At 43.3% G+C, this 21,570-nt stretch overlaps 1 protein-coding gene across 2 annotated transcripts in view; it reads left to right on the forward strand.

The window, feature by feature from the left end:
- CREG2 (cellular repressor of E1A stimulated genes 2) overlaps positions 1–19,614 on the forward strand; it is a 37,579-nt gene extending 17,965 nt beyond the window's left edge. The window contains exons 3-5 of one of the 2 annotated variants that reach the window (XM_059134471.1): positions 8,451–8,564; positions 11,019–11,170; positions 19,156–19,614. In XM_059134471.1, coding sequence (XP_058990454.1) covers positions 8,451–8,564; positions 11,019–11,166 — 262 coding nt within the window. In that variant the 3' untranslated portion in view covers positions 11,167–11,170; positions 19,156–19,614. Of the gene's footprint in view, positions 1–8,450; positions 8,565–11,018; positions 11,171–11,289; positions 11,792–19,155 lie in introns of those variants that run through there. The other variant, XM_059134470.1, reaches the window with a different exon arrangement.
- Positions 19,615–21,570: the final 1,956 nt, after the last annotated feature.

Below are 21,570 nucleotides of genomic sequence, written 5' to 3' on the forward strand. Positions count from 1 at the left end.
ACAGGCCAGACACTCCTCTCATTACCTTATGTGAATTCATGCCTTTAATCCTCACAGAGGGATTCCAGGGGTTCCAGGAGAACCAATGATTTAAAGATTTTATTTATTTATCTGACAGAGAAAGAGATCACAAGTAGGCAGAGAGGCAGGCAGAGAGAGGGAGAAACAGGCTCCCTGCTGAGCAGAGAGCCTGATACGGGGCTCGATCCCAGGACCCTGAGATCATGAGGAGAGCCAAAGGCAGAGGCTTAACCCACTGAGCCACCCAGGTGCCCCAAACAGCCCCACAGTCCAACCCAGGGGCCAGAAAATGGTTTCTGTAGGAGGAGGATGGCATATTTTGGAGGTGTGGTGGGCCGTACAGCTTCTGTCATGACTCCTCAACTCTGCCATTGTAGTGTGAAAGCAGCCCCAGGCAAACGAATGTGACTGTGTGCCAATACAATTTTTTTTTCAAGTAGACTGAAATCCAAATTTCATTATCAATTTCATGGGTCATAAAATTACTCTTCTTTTGGATTTTCTCCATCTTGAACAATGTAAAATCCATTCTTCTCTGTCACACCAAACAGAAATAGGGCACAGGCCATCGTTTGCTTGGTCTAAACCAAGTGAGAAATAAAAGATTAAAGCTTAGGGGCGCCTGGGTGGCTTAGATGGTTAAGCATCTGCCTTTGGCTCAGGTCATGATCTTCAGGTCCTGGGATCGAGGCCCGAGTCAGGCTCCCTGCTCAGCAGGGTGCCTTCTTTTCCCTCTCCCTCTGCCTCTCTCCCTGCTTGTGCTCTCTCTTTCTCTCCAGAAGAAAAAAAAAAAGAAGATTAAAGTGGAGGGAATAGCGAAGTCTCACCTTTAACATTGACCAGCCAACATGGAGAACGTGGGCAAGAAAACTCCCTAATCTGACAGATTTACGCAGTCTGCCGCTTCACCTTAGACCTCCCTGAGCTGTGGCAGCTCTTTACAGCTTATGGCAGAGACAAGTAGAATAGAATGGGTACTTCCTGTAGGGAGATGTCAAGTATCTTCCTTCAGGTTCACCAATTGATTGAAGGCTGAGTAGTAGTTATCCCCACTGTTAACCCTCCTCGTCACTGAACGAGAAGTCTCCCTGTCTCCCCACACTGACATCTCACAACGCCACTATGAGGCAGGAACTCTTCATGTCTGTTTCTTACAGGTGAGGAAACTGAGGCATAAAGAGTTTGAGTCACAGACAGGATTCCAGTTTCGGAGGCTGATTAGGAGCCCACCCTTTTTTTTTTTTTTCTTAAGATTTTATTTAAATAATCTCTATGCCCCACGTGGGGCTTGAACCCACAACCCTAAGATCAGGAGTCGCACACTTCTCCAGCTGAGCTAGTCAGGCGTGGCAGGAGCCCATGCTCTTAGCCACCTCACTATATGCCTTTCACGTCGTTCTGCATTTACCATTTATTAGGATACTCAGCCACACAGACTGTGCAGGACAGACAAGGGAAGAGCACTTTATCCTCCTTTCTCCTGGTTATACCTGGCCGCAAGCAAAAGGGAAATGCAACATGTCACCTGCTTCCTTCTCTCCTTTGATGTGTTGGAGAACAATCCATCATAAAGTTTTCTCACTCGATAATGAGATGCAGTGCCAGAAAAATCTTTAGAGGCAGGGGAAGGGAAATCATTTAGTCTGCCTCAAAGAAGAGCTACTCTATCTTTAACCAGCTCACATTAACTTACCATAGTCTCAGGTTTGTGTGAGAACAACATTCTTTACTTCCTTATGATGCTCATCGTGCTTTTACAGATCTTTGAACTCTGTGAAGAAGACAGGCAAGAAATTAATGTCCCCACTTTCCAGAGAAGAAACTGAGGCTCCGTCCGTGGGGCTTCAGCTCACAAGGTCACTGGGAGCGGACACTGGGCACTTCCTGTGACCTGGCTCCTCCAGACAGCCTCACAGTACAGTGTGACATCACTCAGCATCAGAGCTGTAGTCTTCCAGCCCCTTCTGTATGCTCAGTGGACAGGAACGGTAGAAAAATGGTTGAGAATTCTGTGAGTAAATAGATCTCACAGCATGTGCTTCTCCAAATAAAATGTTCACAATTTAATTTTTAGGAGGAAAAAATAAGATAAAAACTCTATGTAGGATAGAATTCCAAGTTTATTTTAAAACACACTTATGTTTAGTTTCTAACATATTTTTATAGTCTCTAAATCTTCTACATGGAAACTAATTATGTTTTTATCTTAAAAAAGAAAAATTTTTGGTTTAAAGTTTTAAAATACAACTATGGACTTTATCAATCTAAAAATTGTAGGAAGAAAAACGTTCTTTTAAATGCATTCTCATAAGAAACAAAAAGAAATCCCTAGGGGTCAAAAATGAAGATGAAACCAAAAACCAGAACCAGAACTGTAGTGGGGTTTACCAGTCTGAGAAAAATAGAGGCTTAGGTGGTTTGGTTTTTTGTTTGTTTGTTTATTCGTTCGTTTTTATTTGAGAGACAGAGTGAGAGAGGAAAAAGAGCATGAGCAGTGGGACAGGGAGAAGCAGATTCCCCATTGAGCAAAGGGCCCAGTGCAGGACTCACTCCCAGGACAGAGCTAAAGGCAGACACTTAACCTATGGAGCCACCCAGGCACCTGGAGGGGAAGGCATTTTTTGATTGGTTGGTTTGTTTTGGGTTTTTGTTGTTGTTGTTGTTGTTGTTTATTTTTTCAGGCTAAGGTTTTAATACAAAAGGAAAGAAGAAACAATAGCTTGGACTGGGTCAGATGAAGAGTTGGAAATAAGGTCCATATATAAAACCAGACCTCCAAAGAGCTACGCTTTAATCTTTCGATTAAAGATTGGGAGATCTTATTCAATTTAGATATCCTTATAATCAATGAAGTGTATCTTGGGTATCTATTTCTAATGTTTCTGTTTCTACTGGCTTTTGCTTTTTCCTGTGAATTATGGATGGAACTCATCTTCAACAAGGCTTCGTCTGAGAATCCTTTGAGGATTTCCCCAGGGATACTGAACAGCCCAAGAGAAAAAAATAAAACAAAAACAGATACCGAATAGTTAAGGGTCCCTCAACAGAACCATCAAAGCTGACCACCTTAGAGTGAAGTCCACTAGTCAGAAAGCCATACCCATGCAGTCAGAATTTCTAAGTGGCTTGGGGATGGCACATTCTAAAAATGAACAAACAGCCAAGGAAAACATTTGAGGAAAATCTCTATTTGAGGAAAATCTCTACCATGCAAAATGCACAGATAGAAAGAACTAGGGGAAATTAAAACAATACGAAGAGAAGGAAACAATTATTCAGGACAGAAGACAATATATTGCAGAAGAATGGGCTTTAAAATAAAAACAGGACCAAAAAACTTTTAAAGATGGTAAAATAGCCTGTTGAATGGCTAGCCCATATTCTGTCTATTTTGATGCCATTTGGTTTATTTCTACTTTGGGGCTGTTATAAATAAAGCTCTAGTGACATCAATGTACAAGGTTTTGTATGAACTTACGTTTCAGTTCTTTTGAATACGATTAAATATATCTGGTGTTGGTTGTGCTAAAAAGAAAAGTTGGGGAATTAGTAAATGGGAGGCTTGTAGAAAATTAAACAAAAAAGAAAAAGGGGAAGTTATTACTAATTCCAAGTGAAAACAAAAGGTTGTATAAAAAGTTTATTCATAGAGGCTTATGTAAACACTGTGTTCAATGTAAACACAGTATATGAGTAAAAATAAAAATTATGGCATAACTACTTTGGGAGGGAGAGAGAGAGAGTGTGTGTGTGTGTGTGTGTGTGTGAGAGAGAGAGAGAGAGAGAGAGGAAAGGACAGAGATGCAGTAATTTGGCCTCTAAAATATTTAGTGCATCTTTTAGTAACCGACAGAGCAAGCAAAAAACAACAAAACCTGCAAAGATATAAGAGATTTGAAGACACTCAAGATGCTTGCTGTAATGGTAATTTGTAGAACCTTGCACCAAACTGTTGGAGAATGTCCATTCTGTTCAGGCACACAGCAACTGACCATGAGGCTTTAAGGCTGATTTTAACAAGTATCAAACAATAGATAGCACATGGATAACTTTCTGACCAAAATGTAGAGTCAGAAATCAGTAATAATGTAACTGGGGGGGGGAAATTATTGGTTAAAAATCACAGTTTGGTGATGCCTGGGTGGCTCGGTTGTTAAGCATCTGTCTTTGGCTCAGGTCATGATCCCAGGGTCCTGGGATCGAACCCCGCATTGGGCGCCTTGCTCAGCGGGAAGCCTGCTTCTCCCTCTCCCACTCCCCCTGCTTGTGTTCTCTCTCTTGCTATCAAATAAATAAAAATCTTTTTAAAATATATATTACAGTTTGAACAAATGCACTGTACTAATTCCCTGTGCTATGCAACAAATTAACCCTAGCGCAGGGACTTGGAATAGCAGGGAGCTGTTAGCTCAGTTTCTGGGGGAGTCACCATTCTGGACATGGCTTAACTGGGTCCTTTGCTCAGGGTACAAGCAAGATGCCAGCGGGGCTGCATCCCATTACGGAACTCTGGTTCCCTGTGAGTTGTTCCTTGTGGAATAGTTCAGCTTCTTGTGTTTGTAGGACTGAGGCCACAGCTCCCAGAAGCCACCACAGTCCCCTCCATAGCCAGGGAAGCTGACTGTGACTCCAAGCAGCTGACCTCTTCAAGGCCAGCAGGAGAGTCTCTCCCATGGGTAAGACAGTCTCTATCTCTCCCACCGTCTCTAAGTCTCTCTCTCACTGGCGTGACACCTTATAAGCATAGGCTTACCATCCCTTCACCTTTGCCATATTCTTTTGGCTAGAAGCGAGGGCCATCTCCTGCCCACACTCTAGGAGAAGGGAATGTACAGGGTGGCGCCCTAGGGGTAGAGATGACCATGGCCGTCCCAGAATTGTGCCTACCACACTCACTGATAGAATAAGAAATGCTCATGGAAGTGAACAGACTTAACCCCTCGCTGACTTATGAAGTCTTTTATTAAGGAAGAATTTACATTTTAATAAGTCATATTCATCTACATTTGTGGTTTGTGCACTTTGTGTCTTGCTTAAGAAATTCTTTCCAACCCTGAAGTCATAAAGATTTTGTCCTTAAAGTCTTAGGGCTGGGGCACCTGGGTGGCTTCAGTCGGTTAAGCATTTGCCTTTAGTTCAGGTCATGATCTCAGGGTCCTGGGATCGAACCCCGAAGTCAGGCTCCCTACTCAGTGGAGAGCCTGCTTCTCCCTCTTCCTCTGCGGCTCCCCCTGCCTATGCTGTCTCGCTCACTTGCTCTCGTTCTATCTCAAATAAATAAATGAAATATCTCTTTAAAAAGTATTAGGGCTTTGCCTTATACATTTAAATCATTAATTCAGATGTAGAATTTACTCATACAAGGTGTGACATAGGGATCTATTTTTAGATATTTTCATACAGATAACCATTTTTTTCCAGCACTATTTATTGAATAAATAGAACCTCACCTGCTAATTTCTAATTCAGTCTTTGTCATATGTCAAGTAACATAAAAGTATGGATCTATTTCTGGGTCTTCTGGTCTGTTCCCTGGATCTGTCCTTGCACTGGTACCCACTGCCTTAATTAATATGGCTCTACGGTGGGGCTTGCTACCTGGTAGAGGAAACCCCTCACCATATTGCTTGTCTTTATCATGGTTTTGACTATTCTCAGACCTTTGTTATCCCAGGTAAAGATTAGATTCAGCTTGTTTAGTTCTATTTAACAAATAGTAGGACTGGTAGCACCTGACCAGCTCAGTCAGGAGGAGCACATTACTCTGGATCGCAGGGTTGTGAGTTCAAGCTGCACATTCGGTGTAGAGATTATTTAAAAATAAAGTCTTTTTTAAAAATCAGAATTTCAGTAGAAGGACACCTACGTGCCTCAGTCTGTTAAGCGTCTGCCTTCGGCTCCGGTCATGATCCCAGGGTCCTGCTCAGCGGGGAGCCTGCTTCTCCCTCTGCCTGCTTGTGTGCTTGCTCTCTCTCTCTCTCTGTCTCTCTCTTTGACAAATAAATAAATAAAATATTTTAAGGAAAAAAATAATTTGAATTGAAATTACCTCATCTATAAAGATTAATTCTGGGAAAATTGACATCCCTATTTAATTGGGCTTTCCCATTCATGCATATGGGATAGCTCTTTCTTTATTTAGACCATTTATGCATTTCAATAAATTCATAATTTTTTCCACCAAGGTATTACAAAATTTTTGTTAAATTTATCTCTAGGTATTTTAGAGGTTTTGTTGCCATCTCATATACTTTTTTAAAAAAAATATTTTATTTATTTGTCAGAGAGAGCACAAGCAGGGGAGCAGCAGAGGGAGAGGGAGAAGCAGCCTCCCCACGAGCAGAGAGCCCGATACAGGGGTCGACCCCAGCACCCTGGGGTCATGACCTGGGCCAAAGGCAGGCACTCAACCAACTGAGCCACCCAGGAGCCCCTTTCTTATATACTTTCTAATATTTAAAAATAGTTTTTTGCTTATAAGTAGCAATGCAGTTGTTTTATAATTATTGTCCTTGACTTCAAAAATCTTGCTGATCTTTCTCTTCAATACTAATGTTCTGAGTGTGAATTTTCTTGCATTTTCCTTTGTATACAGTCATATCCTTTGTGAATAACTATAACCTTATTATTTTCCAACCTTTATACCTATTTCTATTTCTTGTCTTACGACAAAAACCACAATATCTAGTAATATGGACATGCTTGTCTTTTTTCATAGCACATAACTTATGTGTAGGATTTTGATAAATATCCTTTGCCCTAGGTTGCTGGGAGTTTTTTAAAAAAATTATAAATGGAAACAAAAGCAAAATATATAATTAGGACTTGATGAAAGTTTAAAAAAAACTTTCACATCAAGTCCAAATTAAAACAGGCATAGGATTTGAACAGACCTTTCTGCCAAGATATACACATGGCCAATAAGCACAGGAAAAGATGGCCAGTATCATTAGCCAACAGGGAAATGCAAACAAAAACCACAGTGAGGTACGGCTTCGTATTCACTCAGCTGGCTGGAAGGAAAAAGACAGACCAAGAGGGGTGTTGGCGGAGATGCGGAGGAACCAGCCCGGCACACTGCTGGTGGGAAGGCAAGATAGCGCAAAAGCTGCTTGGAAAACAGTTCTGCCATTCCGCACAGAGTTAAACGTAACCTTGGCGATTCCCTTTCTCACAGTTCCACCGCTGAACTACATGTCCACACAAAAACACGTGTGCACATGCGCATGGCCGCATTATTTGTAATGACCCGAAAGCAGGCCACAACCCAGATGGCCGTCAGCTGATGAATGGATAAACACAACGGGGTCTAGCCATACAAGGCGATAATATTTTGCAATTAAAAAAAATGAAATACTAATTCAAGCTACAGCACGGATGACTCTTGAAGTCACGATGCTAAGTGAGAGAAGATAGTCCCAAAGACAGATTCTATTTGTCCTGGGAAAACAGGCACATCTCTAGAGATGGAGAGAAGACCAGTGGTTTCTTGGGATGCGGTGCAGGGCCAGGAGTGACAATAACTGCTAGTGGGTGCTAGGGTTTTGGGGGGTGATGAAAATGTTCTAAAATTCAGTTACGGTGATGGTTGCACAGCCCTGAGTATCCTAACAACCCTCCACAGTTGAAAGGGTGAAGTTTATGTAAATATATACATATATATACAGATAAGTAAAGATGTGAAAATTTAAATTTTAGATAAACAACAAATAATTTTCTCACATAACTATGTGTCATATGCTATTTTATCTGGTGACCCTAATGAGAATTTTTAATTAGGAGAATTATATTAAATGTCATACCATATCATGTCATATTCTTTTAGCATTCTATTTCACCAGAGAAAGAGTCATATCCAGAAAACAAAATACACCCTCACTGCCAGGTGACTCCTTCAATGAAAGCAAGTCTTAGAAGAATTCTGCCACTGCCGGAACACTTCCTCAAGCAGTCACACGTGCAGTCGCACTAACGTTCTCATTATTTCCAGCGTCCCTTATGTGGAGCGAGGAACCTCCTCCTTCTGATAGTGATGTCTGAAAACCTTCACCTTGGTCACCACTGCCTTATTTAGGAGTACCACTCAAAGTGTATTTAAGCGAGTGGCACTCCCTAGAGGTGTGCAAAGCAGCATCATGATTCTGGACAGCAGCTCCCAACCGCGGTCTTAGAGTACCGGGCTGGTACGTGGCCCCTGCACGATGGCACTCTGGGTGTTTGCTGCCCCGAGGGTGCAGACCGGAGTGTAACACCCAAACACACCTTCCATGTGGCCTGCGTCAAAATATGTGAAAGGAATCACACACAATCTAAAAACCTGAATGATATGACCCACCACATGACTATTTTTCATTTTTAATAAAATCTTTGGTATTTCAGGCTGATGTTCTATCATCTTTTAACATGTAAAAAACGTTCTTTGAGTGCAGAAAAAACATCGTTGACCCAGAAGACCCCCGATGCGCCCGCCTGACGCTCACTGGCCAGATGATCGCCGTATCTCCAGAAGAAGTGGAATTTGCCAAGCAAGCCATGTTTTCAAGGTTTGTATATGCTTGAAAGTCGGTTTGCCTGGAAATTCACTGTTTAAGTTGAAGTTTAAGAATCTTGAAATTGAGGGACACCTGGGTGATTCAGTTGGTTAAGCATCTGCCTTCAGCTCAAGTCATGATCCTGAGGTCCTGGAATTGACTCTCATTTTGAGCTCCCTCCTCAGTGCTTGGGAGCCTGCTTCTCCCTCTGCCTGCTCCTCCCCCTGCTAGTTCTCTCTGTCTCCCTCCCTCCCAAATAAATAAATAAAATCTTAAAAAAAAAAAATCTTGAAGTTGAAAAATCAGGGCTCTAGGGGTCAAACGAGCAAGAGAGCAGAGCTTGGGAAGGGGGGAGGAGGGTGTGGGCAGGGAGGGGTGGTCTGGGGGGGGCTGGAGTGAGGGGCATGTCCATGTAGGGGCCACCTGCAGTGGAAGGTCAGAGCTGGGCCAAGGAGCAGCAGGTATCCTCCCTGGGGTGCAGGGATTGTTTTCATCAAAACAAGGGATTGTTTTCATCAAAACAAGCAGATTAACACTTTGTCTAAGTTCGAGGAAGAGTGACATGACAGCAGGTGGTAAATTGGAACCGCTGCCCACAGCCCCTGGAGAAGGGAAGATTTTCCATACAGAGGAACCATCAAATAAGTAAACGTAGAAAGGGGAGTGGAAGTGTGGTTGCCCACTGTCATGGAAAAGGGGTTCACACACACAAATAGAGAAAATGGGAATGAACTCTGGAATTGGATCGCAATTGGATACATCAACATGAATGCAGGATTTTCAGAACATAGGTGAGAAAAGAACACTCATTTTGTGTGCGTGTGTGTGCGTGTGAGATACACACACACACACATATATATATTTAAAGATTTTATTTATTTATATGACACACAGAGACAGTGAGAGAGGGAACACAAGCAGAGGGAGTGAGAGAGGGAGAAGCAGACTCCCCACTGAGCAGGGAGCTCAGACGGGCTTGATCCCAGAGATCAAGGGATCATGACCTGAGCAGAAGGCAGATGCTTAACGACTCAGCTACCCAGGTGCCCCTGAACTCTATTTATCTTTATAAAGTCCTCTTTCTTTCTTTTTTTAAGATTTTATGTATTTGACAGAGAGAAAGAGAACTCACAAGTAGGCAGAGGCAGGCAGAGAGAGGCAGAAGCAGGCTCCCTGCTGAGCAGGGAGCCTGATGGGGGGCTCGATCCCAGAACCCTGGGATCATGACCTGAGTGGAAGGCAGATGCTTAACCCACTGAGCCACCTAGGTGTCCCAAGTCCCCTCTATTTCTAAACACTCCTCTTTTCGTGTTATGTTAGGCAGTGAGAAGAGGCCAAAATCTTGGGTAGACCACTGGGTTTATTAAATTCATTTCCTGCATTCTGCATCACGGCAGGCACTGTGTTGACACATTTTTTAACACTATGTTCTTGGGCCCCTTTATCTCCCGCTTCCACCAACCTCGTCTTTCCCTTCTTCTAAGGCCTCACCGTGAGTCTTCCCGAGCTCCCTCCACCTGCCACTCACCGCCTTCACGCAAAACCACAAAGCCAGTGGCCCCTGGATTAGGAATTCGTAAACCTGCCCCATGCCAGCAGGTGCCAAAATGCGTTCCAGTTCCAAGTACAAAATGCATTTGCTTAAAATAACAACAAATCCTTTAATTCTCTTGACAGCACAAGTATTTGGAGGGTTGGGGCATCAGATCAGCAACTGCATTTCAAATGGTTTGGGGGAAAAGAAAGAGTTCGTTGTACTGTACTTTCAACCTCTCCGGGTGTTTACAGTTACTTCAAAACAAATTGTCCCTTGCAAAAGGCCATCAGCCTATTATCACGTCTCCGTTGTTGCAAATAGCCTTCCCAGTCGGCGCTTGGCCTTCGAGTTTTGTTTCTGACATGTTGAGATAGGAATCTAATTTTTTATTTTTATGAGTTTAAAAGAAGTGGGTCCGGTGCCTGCCCTTAAGAAGAATGCATGTGGGCGCCTGGGTGGCTCAGTGAGTTAGGCCGCTGCCTTCGGTTCGGTCATGATCTCAGAGTCCTGGGATCGAGTCCCGTGTAGGGCTCTCTGCTCAGCGGGGAGCCTGCTTCCTCCTCTCTGCCTGCCTCTCTGCCTGCTTGTGATCTCTCTCTATCGAATAAATAAACAAAATCTTTAAAAAAAAAAAAAAAGAAAAGAAAAGAAGAAGAAGAAGAATGCATGTGTTCTTCACGTGAGGGAGAAAGCCGGTAAGTAGAAAGTGGAATGTCAGTAAGTAGAAGGCTGGTTTGCCCCTCTGTGCAGGTGGCTGTTTCCTGCCTTCCTGAGGCTGTCCCCCACCCCATCCCTGGTTCCCTGGCTTCTGCCTCTAGCCTCAGTCCAGAAGAGGCCTGGGGTCCGAGGCCTCCTAAGGACCAGGGCCCCAGGAGGGCCCGGCTGCTGACGGGAGCCACTGTCTTGTGACCTCTCCTTTACTTCTGCAGACACCCCGTGATGAGGAAGTGGCCTCGTCAGTATGAATGGTTCTTTATGAAGATGAAGGTAGAACATATCTGGCTGCAGAAATGGTATGGAGGAGTAGCCGACATTTCCAAGGAGGAATACTTCAAAGCAGCGCCAAGAAAGGCCTGATGCGGTAAGAAGGTCCTCGGGGTTTGTGGGAAACGAAAACCTTCTCCGTGGCACTGCCCGCCGGCACCTGACAGCTGTCTGTCTATTGCCGGCTTCCCGGCCGCCCTGTCACCCTCCCCGCAGAACGAGAGAGGGTGACCGGGGAACCCCGTGCCAGGCTGGAGATTGGAGTGGTCATTTGCAAACCCCCAGCTCACGCAGGTACACGTATATATAACCTCTGTATCTTATTCCAACCAGTCTCACCGACTAGGGAATCATCGTTGGTTGTCAAAGTGACACGTGGAGACAGTTGCCGTTCTGTCCCTTAGGACCAAAAAAAAAAAAAAAGTGTGTGCCATGTGATTGCATTGTATTGTGAGAGTATTTTTGTTGCTTGCTCCGCCCAAAGCAGTCTTGATTTGAAGCTCACAGGGAGCACGAAGGAGCTAAACCTGCATCACACGGCCTCGGTCTTGCGTTTGGAGTGAGCACGCAGGACGGGTTGTCTCTGGAGTCCTCATCGTGCTACTTACCAGACTGCAGATGGATTATCAAATCCCATTTGCTAGAATGTCCTGGTCACTGAGGAAGCCTTGGTCCCACTGTAGCCTGACAAACTTCGTGAGAACACAGAGCCCTGGGTGTAGCCGCATTCTGTGTGAGCCGGCCGTGGTGATTCATTCGTGGAATGGGTTGGCTTCAGCACCAAGCTCCCCAGATCCCCACAGCTAATGCTTCTGACGGAGGGTTCCCGTCCCTTAGGCACGAGGAGTGGCATCCAAAATAAGAAGCATCTCATTCTGTGGCATGTAGGGAGGAGAGGGGGGAGGTAAGGAAGCAAGGACCATGTACAAGGAAGCAAAGAAGGCAGTAATTGAAGGCACGCTCCCTGCCTAGCCTGGGACCAGGCCCTTGGCAGGGTCATCTCCTGTCAGCCGTACAACCAATGAGAACCATATCATCGTTGCCACTTATAGACGAGGAAACTGGGGTCAGACAGGCTAAATCAGCATCCCAGGCTCTGACTCACCACACCTCATGGATGGAGCAATACTTAGATGATTTCCAATCTTGAGAACAAGACAAGAGAGTCACTGAAATGCACAGGGGTCATTGAATCAGCAAAATCAGTAAAGTAAGGATTAACGTGCCTGTCATTAATTTGCTACTGTTAACTACCAAAAAAAAAAAAAAAAAGTCTCTGAAATTTGATTGTTACTACAGATGTAAATTTTTACAAATTATATGCAGGAGCTCCTGGTTTTGCAAGAAACAACATTGTACCCAAGTACACATCTAAGGCCTATAGAGGACCTATATGTGTACATCCAAGACCTCTTACATTGAAGTCTGTAAAGATCTAGCAGTACCCAGTTTTCCAACTTTTTATAATGGCTCTGAACCCTCTGTGGTGGGTTAGGTGTGTTGTATACCATCAAAACATGACACTATCTGTAGGAAATTTACATTTCCTAAATAAGTAACATGTTATTAATGGTTATACTTTTATTTTAAATATTAAGACATGAACACAGTTTGAGATGTCAAAATATTTTTTAAGTGCCTGTTACTAAAAGCATAGTAAGATGCACAGAATTCTTTTTTTGTCAAAATCCAATTCTCAAAAGAGTTCCTAACAATAACAATTTCTAATACATAAGAATAAGGTCACACTGATGGTACTTTCTATCTCTGAGTTAAAAATTTTCGCTACCCCCAGTTTAGAGATAAGAGGGGGAAACTGGAAGGATAAACCACCTATTTCATAAGTCAACCTCATACCTTAATTCTTTGGGCATCACTACCTCCAGATTCTGTCTTACGAATAATGTTTGTATACTAAGTTTGCTTTTATAATCAGGTTCCACTCAGCTCATTAAGCCCTCTCTGTTGCTTCAAGGGGCTTTGCAGCGTGCATGCCATTTATAACAACTAATGAATGTTATCGGTTATTTATCCAAACCTTAGGAAATGAGGTCTAAACAGGTTGGATGATAAGAAGAGTGTTGAAAGTGCATCTGTTTAAGAATGATGGGCCCCATTCAGGCTGGTATGTTTCAGCAAATCTCTGGAAATTTACATTGATGAAAATGTTGAAAGGTGTAGGAAATTCTACACATGGCAATAAACAAGAAAAATTAAATGCATATGATTAGAAAGAAAGAAAAATATCTCTGTTTACAGATGACATGATTGCATAGCAAATTCCAAAGAATCTATTTAAAAAAAAAGAAAGAAAATTCATAGAACTAGTGGCCTTTGCAAGGTTTCGGGATACAAGATCAGTCCACAAAATGTAATCACATTTCTAAATATTAAAAATGAACAATGTGGAAAGCAAAATCAAAAGCACAATACCATTCACAGTCACTCCAAAGAAAAGAAATATTTTGGTATAAATTTATCAAAACATGTACAAGATCTATATGCTGAAAATTAAAAGATGCTAATGAAAGAAATCAAAGACCTAAATAAATGAAAAGATACACCATGTTCATGGATTGAAAGACACAAAGTAGCAAGGATGTCAGTTCTCCCCAGATTTATCTACAGATTTAATGAAATTTCTGTCAAAATTATAGCAAAGTTCGTAGATATATTCAAGTTTTTCTAAAAATTCCAAGGTACAGACCTTGAAATAGCTCAAACACTCTTATGAAAGAAAGATCAGTAGGAGAAATCACTCTATTCAATGTAAAAATTTATTATATAGCTACAGTAATCACGACAGTATGGTTTTTATTGGTGGAGGCACAGACATAGATCAATAGAATAGAAAATCTAGAGAAAGAACCACAAATATACTCAGTTGGGTTTTCTATAAAGGTACAAAAGTAATTCACTGGAGGGAGCATAGTCTTTTCAATAAATGTTAGAGCAATGGGATATCCAGAGGCAAATAAAACCTCAGCCTAAACCTCGTACTTTATATGAAAATGAACTCAAAATGGGTCACAATTCTGAATATAAAAAATGTAAAACTAAAAAACTTTTTAAAAAAAAATAGAAAATTGGGGGCGCCTGGGTGGCCAGTGGGTTAAAGCCTCTGCCTTCGGCTCAGGTCATGATCTCAAGGTCCTGGGATCGAGCCCCACATCAGGCTCTTTGCTCAGCAGGGAGCCTGCTTCCTCCTCTCCCTCTCTGCCTGCTTCTCTGCCTACTTGTGATCTCTGTCAAATAAATAAATAAAATCTTTAAAAAAAATGGAAAATTGTAGGGACCTAGGGCTAAGCCTCAAGAATACTTTGATTTGATGCCAAAAAGCGCAATCCATAAAGAAAAGTTTGATAAATTCATCAAAATTATAAACTTTTGCTCTGAAAAAGACCATAGTAAGGGAATGAAAAAACAGGCTACAGCCTGAGAGAAAATATTATTTGCAAGCACATATCTGACAAATGACTAATACCTAGAATATGTGGAGAACTCACAAAATTCATCAATTTTTTTAATCCAAATAAAAAATGGAGAACGTATACAAACACTCCATTGAAGAGGATATGCAAATGACAAATAAGTCCATGAAAAGACACTCAACATCCTTGATCCTTAGGGAACTGAAAACTGGAACCACAGTGAGAGAGAGACCACTGTGCACTCAACACAATTGCTAAGATCAAGTAACAACACCAGAGATCAGCAAGGGTGCAGAGAAACGGCTTCAGCCATACAGAGCTGGTGGGAATGTAAAATGGAACAGCCACTCTGCAGAAGCACTTGGCAGTTTCCTGTAAAACTAAACATGCAGCTGCCATACCACTCAGCAATTGCACTGTTGGGCATTTATCCCAGAGAGATGGAAACTTATGTTCACACAAACACTTGCATGAATGTTCATAGCAGCTTTATTCATAAAATTCAAAAAACTGTAAACAACCAGATGTCCTTTAATGGGTGGCTGGTTAAACATGTGATACATCCATGCCGTGGAATACTACTCAGCAATAAAAATAATTTTCCATATGAGCAACAACTTGGATGACTCTCCAGAGAACGATGCTGAGTGAAAAGTCAATCCCACAGTATTACGTGCCGTACAGTTCCATTTATACAACATCTTGAAATGCAAAAGACTAGAAATGGAGAACAGATTAGAGGTTGCTAGAGAGGAGGGAGTGACACAAGGGATCCTTATGACGGAAACATTCTGTGTCTTGACTGTGTCAATGTCAAAATCCTGGCTGGGATATGGTATGGTTTTGCAAGATATTACCCTTGGGGGAAGCTGGGTAAAAGGCAGACAGGATGTCTTTGTATTGTTTCTTAAAACTGCATGGGAATCTACAATTTATGCAATTATCTCAGAATCCATAATTATCTTGGAGTAAAAAGTTTAATACAAACAAAATAAAAGGCTTAGCTTAGGTTAAGGCATTTATGCTATCTCTTGTTAGTCCCTAATGAAAACAAAGAACTGAACTATGCCAAAATCTAGCAGAACAGACATTGGTTGTCTTTGGTTAACCTTTAATCATACGTATCTGTGAAAGAGGGAGAAGATTTAAGTTTCCTTAAATGTATTCAACTTCAGATTGAATATGAATTAATAAGAATTCAACTTATCTCTATATAGATTTTATGTGGGACACTTGAAAAGGAAGGATATCTTCAAGTTTCTGACATAAGCATGTTGAGTAAGCTATAGATACCCGAGTCTGTACATACTGATTCTCCCCTGAGGTTTATAGCAAAGAACTGTACTCTCAGCAATCTTCCTGGGATATTCCTAAATATTCTGGGAAAGAATTCTTTTGTTTCTATCAATAACTATATCCTAACCCCCTTGTTTTTATTTACAGTAATTGTACATATCCGTCATGTTGACAGAGAACATACAATTCTGATGTTGTTTCAATATACCTTGTATATATTGACACATTAGGAAAGAGTTATTTTTTGGTTGAACTGTATTTCTGCAACTTTTTCAGAAAGTCTGTATTTCACTTTTAATGAGTTAACCATCAAATACTGCTCTGAAAATAAAACATGTCTAGAATAATTTATTGATGCACATTTGATTGCTGTAACGGCAAGTCTGTTATTAGACAATTTGAATTATAATGAAGCTATGGTTTGTCTATGCTATGTAATGCATGTGGAGTGTGAAATCTATTTTCAACACTAGACATGTCTATTTAACCAAAGACTGTTTCATTCTTGATATGATTCTCATGCTCAATTAAATAAAATTATGATATTTATACATAGTCCCTTCATGTAATATTGCAAATTGACATTATTCTATTCCTAAGAAAGTAGACATTATTATAATACATCAGCATTTAAATTTCCGCTAAATAGAAAATAATTAGCAGGGGAGCTTTGTCAATAGGATTCTTTAAGGTTCTGAGTACGATGCACTTAACTTGCAGATTTGAAAACACTGATGTAGCCACACTTTGGCGTTCCCGCTCTTGGAAGTATTTGCCATTTTTAGTGTACCTGTTATGCCTAGAGCTCAGGGTTATGAAGAAGCTCCCTTTCACTGCTGAGAAAACATACCCAAGGAGTTCCACATCAAGGGTGGCACAAAAAAAAAAAAAACAAAAAAAGACACAGGTCCGCAAGAGTGATTAATCCTGCAACTTTCATAGACCAACTGATATCCTGGCTTCTCAGAGATATTCCCGTCCACCACTTAGAGAACACTCGGCCCATTTACCCAGGACTGAAGGTTCTCCAGAACATGGGGCTTTCAGTGGTAGAGTCAGGAAGGTCTGGGCAAACGGAGATGGATCAGTCACCCACCCCCCTGACTGGACCTCAGGGCCTCGGGTCCTGAGCAGATCATCTCCAGAAGTGACTCATCTCTGACACAGTGCCTTCGGACACCTTCTGCAGCCGCACCTTCTCTCCTTCTATCCTGCTGCCAGAGCCCCAACGTTCTTGATTCATCATCTGAATTAGCCTGCTCAAGGAGTGACCCACCACAGGGTAAGATTCCATGGAGAACAGGCTCTGCCCTCAGGACGCTTCCGTTTGGAAAACTGTAAACAACCAGGTTTTTAAGCCAGGTCTTCTGGAAATGTCTGTAGATTCTCCAGCACTTTGGCCAGTATCCCCAACATCCCTACTGCTTTCTGTTGGAACCACCTGGCACACCTCCCCCGCCCCCCGCCCCCCCACCCCTGCCCTGGATACACTGGTTGTTCATATCTGCAACCAAGTAGAACACAGGAAAGCCACAGCGCCAGATACGCCACATAATGGGAACTAAGCTGGGGAAAGAAGGAAGTGAAGTCAAGGAGAGATGACCTCAGGGAGAAGCTGGACCAGCTGTCAGGGGACCCAGGACTGCAAAGAACAGCTGTGCTAACCTTAAAAATAGAACTGTCAGCTATCTTCCCGTCAAAAATGGGTTTATTCAGGAATGGTAGAGAATGGCAACTTGGGCCAAGGAGGCCCACGCAATTCTACAAAACAAAGGAGAGGAGGGTCTTTCATAGAGGAAACAGGGGAGGTGGGTGAGCTGTTACAAACACAATGTTCATTGGTGTAAACGGGGAGTTCAACGTGCAGCGGCTTTTCATTGGCTGAGTTGTGACAGTCTCCCATTGGCTGGGCTGTGGGAGCGGGGAGGAGAGAACCCTTTCTCCCTCCTGCCTGGAGAGTGGAGTGGTAGCTAACTGAAGGGCCTCTCCCCTACCGGTTAATTAATTCTTCCCGTTGGGTCTGCAATTGACAACCGACGGCAGTGCGTGAGAGCTCCCCCTGCTGGCCTCCTCACGTCATGTTCGGTGAGGTTTCCTTTTACCAGTTTTCCACAGCTGCAAGGGGGCTCTTGAGCCGACCAGCTGCAAGGCCAGGTCGCTGTAACAGGGAGACGTGGGAACTAATGCTCCCTAGAGCCGAACTGCCAGTTATCACCACGGCCAAGCTGTGGCTGTGGGAGGCCGCTGGAGTGACCAAAAGATGGTGGTGAAGGTGAGCCAGATGCCTTGGTCAGTGAGTGGACAGTGAGCAGGAGGTGGGAGGTGCCAGCAGGGAGGAGGGAAAAAAGAGGGGCACCTGAGCCTAGTAGCGCGTGCTCGCCATGTTTGTTTGTGTGTGGTTTTTTTTTTAAGATTTTATTTATTTATTTGTAAGAGACAGAGGGAGAGAGAGCAAGCGAGCACAGGCAGACAAAGAGGCAGGCAGAGGCAGAGGGAGAAGCAGGCTCCCTGCTGAGCAAGGAGCCCGATGTGGGACTCGATCCCAGGACCCTGGGATCATGACCTGAGCCGAAGGCAGCTGCCCAACCAACTGAGCCACCCAGGCGTCCCTGTGTTTTTGGTTTTTTTTTTTTTTTTTTTAAAGATTTTATTTATTTGACAGAGAGAGAAATCACGAGTAGGCAGAGAGGCAGGCGGGGGAGGGCGGGGTGGGCGCAGGAAGCAAGCTCCCTGCTGAGCAGAGAGCCCAGTTCGGGGCTCCATCCCAGGACCCTGAGATCATGACCTGAGCTGAAGGCAGCGGCTTAACCCACTGAGCCACCCAGGCGGCCCCTCCACCCCACCCCCCGCCGCCGTGTTCCTGACCACGCTTGCTGAGACTAATCTCAAGTGGTGCTCTTTGAAGGAGCGGGGCTGTTTGTCTTGCTCTCCTGAAGGAGCAGTGATTTCAAATAGAGCGGCACGGCTTGAATCTGTTGTTTCTCAGCTTTGTGAATTTGAGAAATGAGTGAATCCCTTGAATCCCGGCTTCTTCGTGTGCAGAGAAGGAAGAGTATCACCAAGCGCCTGGCGGAGCACAGGGGTTAAAGATAGATGATGGCATGATGTCCCGTTATTTTCACATTTCATATTAGCCGTTTGTCCGTGTGTCAGACTCCTCGGTAAGACTGTGAGCTGCTTGAGGGGGCTGATTTCCCAATGCGCGCTGTTCATGGCTCTCAAGGTAAGCACTTGGCTAACGTTTTGGCAAGAATGTGGGCTTTGGGCCAGAGCGCCTCCCCAAGTCCCATGGGTACCTTTCACGGACATTTTTTTTTTTTTTAACTCCTTCTCCTGCTGTGACTCTCATCCCTAGCCTTCATGCCCCTCACTGAGATCGTGCGTCCTCCTGGACACTTCCAGATAAACTGCTGACCCTGACAGAGCTTCTGACTTCCCAGGCTTCCCAACCTGGCGGATTTTTCAGGAGAGCCTGGCAAAGGATCGCTGCGCCACCTGCTGGCGATACCCGGGAACTTCACCCTTTTCAGAACCAGGAAGCCAGGGACAAAGAATCCGGAATCCAAAAGGCAGGATCCAGGCCAGAGAGGAAGTGCGGCCCCGAGCCACCTTTAATGAAGTATCCGTGGTGGACATGAATGCACACCACGCTCTCCCTTTGAGAACATACGCAGATAAGTGTTTTCCGGCACATGATGACAGGACAGATACAATATGGCATTTTGATAGTGATTTTTAATTAAATGTCTAATTATTTCAATTATTTGTAATTATTTATATGTTAATTGTTTATTAAAAAATTATTTAATTGTGACAGTTCCTGTCGTTGAACTGCTATAAGCTAGGTTTTTCACATACTTAAAAAAAAAAACAAACCTCATTTAGTTTTTACATCTGCCTTGCAAGGAAGAAAATGCTTCTGTTTTCCACGTGGGAAACCTGCAGCTCAGCAAGCTCTTCAGACCTGCACTCCCAGGACGCAGGTCTAGGTAGGCAGCCCAACAGGTACTAAACCTAGGAAGGGATGCCTGGGTGGCTCAGTTTGGTTAAGCACCTGCCTTCAGCTCAGGTCATGATCTGGGAGTTCTGGGATGGAGCCCCACATTGGGTTCCTTGCTCAGCAGGGAGCCTGCTTCTCCCTCTGCCTCTACTGCTCTTTCTGCTTGTGCTCTCCTTCTCTCTGACAAATAAATAAAGAAAATCTTTAAAAAAAACAGGACTGACTCAAGACTGTCCTACTCCAACCGCCCCTCCCCGCTCTCAACACTTGTAGGGGTTTCAGGAAGATCCTGGTTCTTTCCATGTAATTTTCCTTCCATTCTCCACCAGCATGAGTGGCCGTACTTGGCATGGCCTCAGGTTTAAAAGCAGGTGCCGCTTCCAGCAAATTGAAGGACTGCTGATGTGTGGTCCAGGCCTGCTATGAGCTGTTCACCAGGTGTGCCCTCGTTAGCCCCTGCCCCAACCCTGGGAGGGAGGTGCTCCTCTAATTGCCAAGTGAGAAAACCTGCCTGGAGTCTCGGGGCTAGGAATCGCTGGTACCTTACGTCCATGCTCTGAACCACCACTCAGGGTACTCTGGGGATTTTTCAGTATTAAATTGTGATTCAGATTTTTATCTTGATTTGGTAATATAAGAATGTTAATGCAGACCCAGTCCCCCAGCCAGGCAGTAGGTCCCCATCTCTTTCCCAGCCCCCACTACTGGGCTCTTCCAGCCCTTCCAATGTCTTTGTAGCCAAGCCCCTACATTAAATCCCTGTTTACTGGAATTTTTAATCTTGAGTGTTTTTCTGATTGGACACCGATTAACACCTTCTAACAAGGAAGAAACATTCTTGGCATCGATCTCTTAGGCTCTCATGGAATAAAAAAACATTTGTTCCTGCATTAACTTACATTTCCTGAGTCATACAATGTTTTAATTACTTTTAAGATCATGCTCTGGACCTTTCTGACGTGAACACCACTTTTTTTATAGGTAATTGTGGAAGAATGATGTAGTTGACCTAAAAGTATTTGGGAACAGTGAAACAGTATGACTGTTGGGAGTTGGTTGGTTCTGAAACATAGCAATTATTTTTTATTGTATTCATCTGTGGTGTACATTCAGCAAAGTAGCTGGTGATTTTTTTTTTAAAGATTTTATTTATTTATTTGACAGAGACCATAAGTAAGCAGAGAGGCAGGCAGAGAGAGAAAGAGGGGGAAGCAGGATTCCTGCTGAGCAGAGCCCGATGTGGGGCTCAATCCCAAGACTCTGGGATCATGACCTGAGCCGAAAGCAGAGGCTTTAACCCACTAAGCCACACAGGCGCCCCGATTTTTTTTTTTTTTAAATAAAGATTCAAACAATTCCCTCTTCAGACACTCTACTGAGAAAGGAAAAACTGCCCTACCCTGAAATCTGGCTGGCAGAGCACACACAAAGCCAGCTGCAAAGTTAACTAAAAACAGTGTTACTCCCAAGGTCAGAAACCGCCATTTTGAGTGACTTCTGTTTTTTGGTGAGAAACTGTGCTCTAAAATCACTGGCTGTCGGAAACTTGGCTCTTTAAAATCCAGTCGGTGAGAATGAAAGATCCCACTTTTGCCGGAAGATCTATGTCTTTAACATAGAAAAACAGGCACAGTTTCAACCCAAATGCAGTGTCCAGATAAGGGTTTTCTAGCCAAGACATTTCTATAGCTATCTTCATTTGCTAATTTCCAAGAAGCAAAGCCGTGAGTCTGATTTGCAGTTAACACCCAGAACTGACCTCTAACACAC

The sequence above is a fragment of the Mustela lutreola genome, chromosome 9, assembly GCF_030435805.1.
Source record: "Mustela lutreola isolate mMusLut2 chromosome 9, mMusLut2.pri, whole genome shotgun sequence".
NCBI classification, from domain to species: Eukaryota; Metazoa; Chordata; class Mammalia; order Carnivora; family Mustelidae; genus Mustela; species Mustela lutreola.